The sequence below is a fragment of the Spea bombifrons genome, chromosome 4 (assembly GCF_027358695.1).
Source record: "Spea bombifrons isolate aSpeBom1 chromosome 4, aSpeBom1.2.pri, whole genome shotgun sequence".
Classification (NCBI taxonomy): domain Eukaryota; kingdom Metazoa; phylum Chordata; class Amphibia; order Anura; family Pelobatidae; genus Spea; species Spea bombifrons.
In genome coordinates, this window is record NC_071090.1 from 6,302,987 (window position 1) to 6,312,537 (window position 9,551).

The 9,551-nt window shown below is 40.1% G+C and overlaps 1 protein-coding gene across 2 annotated transcripts; it reads right to left on the bottom strand.

Moving 5' to 3' along the window:
- Positions 1-1,818: 1,818 nt before the first annotated feature.
- On the bottom strand, positions 1,819-9,223 carry LOC128492918 (dihydrofolate reductase-like). Of its 2 annotated transcripts, none has more exons than XM_053465684.1 (7): positions 9,158-9,223; positions 6,940-7,047; positions 6,388-6,437; positions 5,029-5,134; positions 4,347-4,473; positions 4,129-4,244; positions 1,819-2,263 (listed from the first exon to the last, which is right to left on the bottom strand). In XM_053465684.1, the coding sequence occupies exons 2-7, from the start codon at positions 7,044-7,046 to the stop codon at positions 2,170-2,172; spliced, it is 600 nt and encodes a 199-aa protein (XP_053321659.1). In that variant the 5' UTR covers position 7,047; positions 9,158-9,223; the 3' UTR covers positions 1,819-2,169. The 2 variants fall into 2 exon arrangements, with proteins under 2 accessions (XP_053321659.1, XP_053321658.1); XM_053465683.1 differs by lacking the exon at positions 9,158-9,223 and adding an exon at positions 7,681-7,782.
- Between the last annotated feature and the right edge of the window lie 328 nt (positions 9,224-9,551).

Below are 9,551 nucleotides of genomic sequence, written 5' to 3' on the forward strand. Positions count from 1 at the left end.
AAGTGGATTATATTACAGAATATTTTTCGCCCCCTAGTGGTAGTTCTACTTCATAACAACGGTGTAACCGGCAATCTGTACTGGGACCGTAAAGGGTAAAGTGGCTATGAGTATATAATAGAGACCGGTGCAATGGGACCCCCAACAAGGCAACACTCTTAAGGGGGCACGCCAGCCATCATATGCACTTAAATGCCCCCCCTATGCATTTACCCCTCCCCATTCAATCACCCAGCCACTTAGTTTGCCTCCGTCCATTCACCGCCAGTCTGTTCCAGCGCTCGCTCGATGAGGGTTCCAGAAGGGGGTTAAATGAGACCCCTCGTGTTCATGTACAGAAAGCACTCCCATTGATTTAAATTGGATTGCTTCCCTGTCATTGATTGATTGCCAAACACTGGTGCAAAAGGAGGTGTAGTGCTGCAGCTCTGAAGCTGCAGCTTCCCCTACTGGTCAATGCCCTTTTTTGTAACGGGTTGAAGATATAACAGTACTTTTAAACTTCTTCAATATGCATTCTCCATTGGTGAGGCTACGTGGGGCAATGGAGGGTCTTTTTTTTAACCCTTTACATGCTATGGAAGAGTATTATATTATCTTCTGTGATAACTGACGCGGCTGATCTATTAGGGTTATCATGCAGAGGTACGATACAGAGTTCTGTTAGTTTGTATAGCTATTGAAACACACTTATTACATTATGTCAGAATGTGCTAGCGGGAGAAACTCGACTGTGTTCAAAGCCAATGACTTTGCCAGCAATGTTACCGTTAGAAACGATCATTCATTTTGTGTCTTTAGGCATTAGTATGGTTAGTTTTCAGAATTAATGGCATAATTAGGGACTGGAGAAGAGATTGAGTCATTCTTCCAAGTCATGGAGTTCAGAAATTAAAAGTACTGGGTAGTTAAATGAAGGCTCAATAAATCCCCTGAAATGCGTCGGGCCGTATAGTGAGGGTCTCAAGGTTTAATTTTTGCGAAGGAAATGTCATTGAGTATCATCTATTATAATTAGCTGTTACTTATTATTTTTAGTCGTTAGAGTTAAATACGTGGGATATTTCGGGAAGACTGAAAATCCGATGTTATAACAACAATCAGCAATAACTACGTAGGGAGAATGCATATAAAAGTGCTTTGTAGAAACAAGTGTTGCCCCCCTCCGCTGCCCTTGTTTCACCGATTTTGACTCCCCCCCTTTGGTCTTAGGGAATCCTGGGTGAGCCGGCAGTGTATGTAGCTGGCAAACTGGGCTTACCAATCATGAGTGTCGTATGTTGTGGCATTCTGGTTGTCTAGCTATAAAACTTATAGCCTGTTGGGTACGAAGCCGATGGCAAGCCTTCCGTTACTTCCCCGACAAAGGGCTTCTGAAGTATACATGTGAGACTTAGATATTTGACTTGATTTTGGGGAGAATGAGTGCTACTGATCACTCCGTGACTGACTGGCAGCCTCTCTGAGAGTAAGAGAAAGTTAAGAATGAAATCAGATCGCTGTCTTTAGGAAGCGATCGGTCAGTGGAGCAAGCAGCCTAATGTGGCTACTTGCTGCCTTGGTAGCATTTGCTTAATCAGACCTTAATCAGTCCCTGGTCTTAGATTCAGGATAGCATTGTGTCTATAATATGCATGTTTAAATTATTAGCCTCTACCACTTATGCTGGGAAGCTGTTCTGCTCATCTGCCAACCTATCAGTAAAGGTTTTAGATCATGACCTCTTGTTCTAACATTTCTCTTCCTTTGAGGAGACACGCATGGTAAAAGAAACCCCCCTTCCCCATAAAAATAGCTGAAAAATAAAGAAAAACTACATTTATCAAGCATTCTTTTTTATTTTAAACCAGAACGACGATTGTGAGTTATAGCACTTAACAGCTGGTCAACCAGGGGTTAAAAAATGAATGTCATCTGGAATATGTTATATTTTGTGATTTGTTTTTGGAATTTTTCTGGAATAATAGATATATAGATATTATTATAAATGTATATAACATCTTTGTGTTCCCGTAATGATGCACAATCGGTGAACAGGACATGAAAAGTAGGATCCCGCTGGCGGTCACTTTTCCACATTCTTCCTTAAAACGACCATTTATCACGATCCATCGGCTACTCTTTACTTATTTTCTTGCTTTGGCTACAATTTCCGTCTCGATCCAGTGGTCACTGGCGTTTGATATTTTCAGCTCTTTTATAAACTTGAAATACATAACTTAATCCGTTTTCTTCTTGTACTTCAGAAGGAACTCCAGGAAAACTGCAGAGTGACAAAAACAATGCTTTTCATTCATGGCGCATTTTCTAATAACCAAAATAAACAATATCATGGAAATATAATCTATAAATATAATGTGGGTGAAAAAAACATCAAGATATATGTATATATATATATATATATATATATAAATATAAAAATACAAATATAAAAATACAAATATATACATATATATATATATATATATATATATATATATATATATATATATAATTAATAGAGAACCTGAATGATTCTACCATTCCTAAATCATTATTGTCAGGTTATATACTTTCAATTTTAATGTTATTGTTAATTTTTAACCCTATCAGTGATTTGAGTTCCATGCTGCCCTAAGCCTGACCTAGGGTAGCGTCCCCTGCAGCCCCCTCTGCGGTCAACGTCTTCACTGCTTTAAAGGGTGTGACATGTCTTTAGGAAACAAAGTGTCGAGGTATGACATCATATCCCGGCGCTATGCATCTTAAGTGCCTTTTAATGCAGTCTATGGCTCAGCACAGCCTCCATAGTGTAAATGGCCCTTTGGGCAACGGGACACTGGGGGGCCCTTATCGCCTAAGTGGATGACCTGACCCCCCTATTGTAAAAGCGCTACAGAAGCCGCCAGCGCTTTATAAATACAAAGTATTGTGACATTTAAATGCAAAAAAAAACTATAACTAAATACATTTTAAGCTCAAGAAACATATTTTCAACATATTCACTATTTTTCTGCAATATTATTAGATCCTGCTGGTAAAAATATTAAAATGGGATTTGCACCAAAAAAAAATCATTGTTGTGTAATCTACAGTACAGCAGAATGGGAATTGGGCAAAACCGGGGAGAAATAAGGTCAAATTTATTCTATTCTCATTAATCATAACAAACTAACCTAATAGATTTAGAGGTGAATTAAAATGGGTCAGAATCCAATCTCCTGCTAACCATTCCACTTGGATATTACTTATTGATCTGTGAGATGATTGCAAAATAAATATGCTGCTCCATCACATATAAAAGCAGCTTACGCTATAAAATGTTTTATAGTAATTATTATTATTTTTTTTAATAAAATAAGACTTGCAGCTGCTATGGAAATTAAGGAGAGGGGCATACATTCAATATTGATGAATATTAATCATGTGTTTTTGTTTCTACAAATATTAAAGTGAAATTATATTTTTAACCCCTTAATGACAAAGCGCGTACATGTACGGCCTCAAAATGCATTGTTTTCAATGGGTTTGGGGACCGCCCGTTGTCCTTAAGGGGTTAAAATATGTGCGTCTGATTAAATGGGTGTCAAACGTTCCAAAAAGGCTACCCCCCGACAGGTTCCAGGAACCACGGGAACGGCCAATAAATAAATGACACAAAGAATCGGCACTCTGGGGTTTATTCACTAAGCTGTGAGTTATAGCAGGAAAAAAAAAATTCTGGGTAAAAAAAAAGTTCTGGGTAATTATTCATCACCATTACGTTATCTCTGCCCGGTGGGTAAGTTGCTGATTGTTGTTGATTGGCTCATGCAGCCTTTGTAAGGATGGGGTTGGGAGAAAGAGACAGGAAATCATCCTTCAGGACAGGAAGTTGGTTGGATAATGCTGGCTCTGCCACAGGCTGCCACTGATCTCAGCATAGAGGGCCGGTTGGGAAGATCACTGATCTCCTTTATAACCGACCCATTGAGTAATGGCTTTTCGGGGAGCCAGAGGTTCTCCGTTATTTGGCAGAACGACTGCCGACCCCCTAATCCTGCCGCTCTTAGGCCTGGTCGGCATAGGATGGGTCCCCGGCTGTAGGGTCGAGTAACCCGCTCATCCCTCACAGCGTTTTAATTTGTAATACAAAGGAAAAATTCTTACTTTTCCATCAGTTTGTAAATCTCTTGGTTCACTTCAGGGAAGAAGGTGTCACATTCAAAATCAGCTTGAACTCGTGTTAAGTAGATCTCATCACACCAAGGATGCTGCATCATGGTCTGCAAATTACACAAATAAACCAAAAACGTAAGAATTAAGTTAAGCCGTGAAAGACATAACGCAGATTTAGTTAAACAACTCCATAACCCCGCTGTACCTACTTTGTAGTACTCAGCGCCCCCCAGGATCCATATGGTTTCAACCTCATTACAGAGCGGGGGTGTTGAGGCCAGTTTTAGGACATCTTCTTCATCGCGGCATATGTGGCTTGCATGCGGTGGCAGAGTGCTAGACATAAAGATTATATCGTTGTAATTTCATTACATTACAAAACATTAACACATAGCTAACGCTATGCGACTCACGAATAGTTAATGTATTTTCCTAGAATCCATAGCATTTATGGCCCTGAAATGCAGGGTTAAACGGCTTTTTCTGTGGATCCAGTGTTTAGGGGCATGGTGTGGGTCACTGATCATACCTGGAAACCCTCCACGTTTGGCCAAAGCTTCCAGGAAAAAATAGTACAGTAAGGGTTAATAAACTAGGAAGGATATTTTGCGAATGGAGGGAAATGTTGGGCAGACTAGAGCGGCTTAATGGTTCTTGTCTGTTGTCATTGTTTCCATTCTTTGGTGGTCTTTGATCTCTAGGTGGGAGACTGGTGTTGGGTTGGCCTTGCCAACTTTTTACCCCTTGAGGGCCAGCCCTGCATTCCCCAAATCAGCTTTATCCCCTCTGCTTCCCATAGAGAACAGTAGAAGTTTCCAGGGATGACACGGGGGAAAAAAGAACTCCATTACAAAAACTATAAAATAAACTTCAATCCGATTAACCCATTACCTTTCTTTTCGGCTCAGAAGTGCAATAATACAGTTAGGCAGCGGCAAGTACCTCTCGTCAAAGGACTCAAATGAGAATCGGCCCAAAACAATTAAATTTTTCTTTCCTGAATGGAAAATATTTGCGTTAGAAAGTGATGTCATGATACCGAGTCATAATTCAGGAAGAGGAGGTAGCTGCATGCTGGGAACTGAGTTTTCATTGCTCTTTAACCCCTTAAGGGCAATGGGCGGTCCCTAAACCCAATGAAAACAATGCATTTTGAGCCTGTACATGTACGGGGTTTGTCATTAAGGGGTTAAGTTATAGAAAGTTATAGAAGTTAGAGATGTTCTTCCTATAGAAAATGTGCCCTTTTCCCCTTAGAAAGGGTATATAGTTTGCTGCACGTTTCAGGAACTGCTGCCATTGGTTCTTGGTATTTTGTTTCGTGGCGTTTAGAACGTCACTGGGAATGTTGCATGAATATTCCTTCTCCGCGTGAAGAACACAAATGCCAGCAGATGGTGCTATGTGTCCTCGTCTTCCTGAAAAGTGCACCCAACGTTTATGTAAAATACTGAGAAACTGGATTTATGAGTCCTGGTTCAGCTTCAGATGCTGGCCATTCCTGGAATTACGACATTTAGAAGGACATAATCCTGGCTGTCGGAAGTAACCTGTCAAATTTAGGACTGTTGGCAGCTATGCCATAAAGTTCCTGGCAATTCCGTAAACTATACCATACATAGCAACTAATGTTGGCGCCTTGAAGAATATATATCTAATTTAAAATGTAGACACTACTACTTAAGCAATTATCTTCTTACCTTGGGATTCCAGGAGTTTGAGTTTATTACTGGGCGTTTGTGGCAGCATTTAATCTCTATTCTGGTAGAAGAGGTGTCTGGCCATACCTACTCCCTACCAACGTCTATGTTCCCCTCCTACCTCATCTTCTTCCCCCTACCAAAATCCATGGAGCTTTCCCCCTTCCGCTTCAGACTCCCATAAGTGTCCTAGTAGATGGTTAGACCATCTCAAGATGTAGGACCAACCCTGATAAATCCCATGGACATATTTCCAAAAGAAGCACACCTTGGAATTTATGAGGGCTGATCTCACATCTAGAGATGGTCTAACCATCTACAGCTTGCTGGAAGGGCAGCAGTAGCCCTAGTAGATCCACCATCATGGTAAGGTTTTGACCCAAAAGGGCATCATCCACCTTGTGAAACCTAGGGAATTGTTTTAGAATAATTATATTAATTATTGAACAGTCAATTTCAAGCACCGTGTTCAGTTTTTTTAATTATTCAGTTGCTGATTTACATGTTTTTTCTCACAATATAGAACCATGGAATCTAATGTCAGACTTACCGGGCTGCGTTACAGATGTTATCTTGTCTATGAAATACTTGTATTCTTTCCTGCGTTAAAGATTTTCATATGAAATTTTTAGTACAATTCACTTATAGCTACTCCTGCATATCTGCTGCTTACCAATAATTTATTCTGACCTTTAGGTAAAAAGGCTAGCAACTTAATAAGTATTCTTGTTGTCATAGTAACAAGTGGAACGCTACTGATGACTGGATCATTCCATTGGATGCTATGGCAATAAGAACATCTAGAAATTCTGCACCAGAACTCTCTTTTTTATGCCTCCCCCACTATGTTTCTCAGTATGCTTCGTTATACAGAAAAAATGGGAGGGGGGGTCACCATTTTAATTAAAACATTTGCAATTTGTTCCTAACTATTGCTAAAAAATCGATTTTCCGTGTGGTATGTGGCAATGGGTTAATTGACCCATGGGCTTACGTTAAATATTGAAGAGTCTAAATCAAGGTCAGATGCTATTCCACTAATGGCCACAAGGGGCAACATTTAGAACAATCAAAGTGTAATGCATTCCGCTAGATTACTTACGGTAGATTCCATGGTAAGCACCCATTTCTTCCGATCCCCATATTATTACATGCTGCGGCTATCAGCTTTATAGGCTTGGTTCCCTTCTGAAAACTTGTCTCGCCCATTCTGGGAAAGAATAATTGAAAATAAAAATAAAAATTGTGATCTTAAAAGTCAGATTTTTAAGGAATAACAGTACAGTTACATGGGAGTGAGGACCCTTGGAGAAAAAAAAGGGACTCTGGTGGGTTATGAGTAGAAAGTAAGTTTGGTGCAAAGTTTGATAAAGGAGTCTTATCACCGTAGCAACCAAATGCAACGTTTCTGCTGATTGGACCATTCTATTAGCTGCTACCGCAGTAAGGCTAGCCATGAAATATTGCACCAGAATCACATTTTATACAGCAATTTTGGGGAAAAGTTCTAAATATAGAGAAATCATCAGAGAAATCTCCAGAAGGTGGAACCATCTATATTTCTTAGAAAGCTCAGAGTTCTCACTTTGATGTTTTAGGCGAGGCAATGCAAATGCAGGTCGCAAGGCAGAAAGAGAGAGAAATTGAAACCACATTACAAAAAATCCTAAAAATCCTATTTAAAATCCTAATCAACCCCATACTATACCTCTAAAAAAACCAAACCATGTGTATTTAATATAATAACTCACTTGGCGGGGTCCCGTTAAAGTGGGGGACAGGCTTGAAGTATCTCTTTAAAGTGACACAAAAATTTTTTAGGAAAATAAAGCACAAATTTTACCTTAATCGGGTTCTCACGGTTCTTGTTTTGGGACAGACAATTAGCAAGAAGATGAGTCAGCCGAAAAACCAGAATGAACTGCAGATGTGTTCTGGGGCAAATATAAAGGCTGGGGGTGCGGGGGATGGGTGACAATTTGGATTGTGTTTCCAGTTTTTTTTTTTTGCTACCGATCTGCGTTGGTTACGGTCTTTTATGTAATGTATGTAGCTCTTTAGTCATGTTTTTATGGTTTAATGCAAAGCGTATCCTCACATTAGTGTCAATATATTTGACCGGTCGCCTTGGTTAAAATACTGAGGGATTTAATGAATGTAATTTTTGTGTTATACTAATACTGCATTTATTATCAAAGTGGGACCCATAGGAGTTATAGGCTGCGTCTTACCTGATGCCTGCATTGTAGGTACTTCAAAGTAAACGTTAATACCATACCGGGGAAATTTCAGGGTCTTGGGTATTTACCCCAATTTCAGGGTCTCGGGGTAGATGGGCAGATTCTCAGGGTCACACGGCCCGGAAGCGGACTCTCTCATATTCTACTCTGGTTAAGGGAAATGAGATCATCCTAGATCATGCTGTTCTCGTCTTTTCTTTTTTTTTAATTATCTTTTTAACCCCTTAAGGACAATGGCGGTCCCTAACCCCATGCATTTTGAGCCCGTCCATGTACGGGCTTTGTCATTAAGGGGTTAATAAAGGGACAGATGAGTTCCCCATGCAGCCCCCGCCATCGAAGAATGTATATTATGTGTAGGTACTTTAATAAACATTCTTGAGCTAGAAAGGGAAACCCTCTGGGTTGTGTGATCACTGGCAGGAATCAATCATTAGACTCCCCCCTCACGCAACTATCGTGCGCATTAATTACATTTATATATATAGCGCCAGCAGATTCCGTAGCGCTGTTACAATCAGTGGAATAATTTGAAATCGCACAGAATAACAAACTGATACAAAGGGAGGAGAGGACCCTGCTCTCGTGAGCTTACAATCTAATCGATGATTAATGCACATCTTCTGGCGTAAAGAGCAAATCAGCAATCCGATGACAAGCGTAGCACAGACATACATCGTACCTAAGAAGAACCGTACAGGTCCATACAATAAAAACACAAAGTGTATCCCAGTGATACAACTGAAACAACTGATAACAAAGTAACATCGTGCGATATACAGAGAATACAGCATTCTCCCTGCAAAAGCCATCTTTATATAGCGGGGTCGAAGTATATCCCACTCGACACCTGCTTGACCCTTAAAAAATAAATGGTCAATCCGGGCCAATAATGGCCACTTGGCAGCCCTTGTTTCAAGACAGGTGACTACATTTATCAGAACTACCGGTACTTTGTTGCTTCATAGCGAATCTTTAAGATGGACTGTTAAAGGGTTAATATTTAAAGCGCTCCCGCGCTCAGCTATAGTGAATTAAAAAAACACCAATTTTCTCCTCATTGAACCTATTCTCTCTTACCTCGTGCAGCTTCTGTGACTTCCTGATCATGTGACCCGTGTCCTTTGAGCCCCGGTCTAGTGCGTTGCGAAACAGACAGCGATAGAATGAAGAGGATGGAAGTTTAAAGAAAAGATTCCCCAAAAGGCACCATTGCATCACGTTGTAAAGCTGTCCTATGATGGCGTGTTATAACACGGGATTACACGCGCACACACACATATATATATATATATATAATGCACCATGCAGAAATGACTTTAATCCAGTCTTGATCTATACATTTTCAATATCCAGTGCATTCACAATCCAAGTCTAGGGAAAATCTCATCATTCTATTTTATAAATACATATGGCGACTGCAACATTTTTACCACCATTTATGAACATGGCCAATGTCAGTGAAGGACACTCT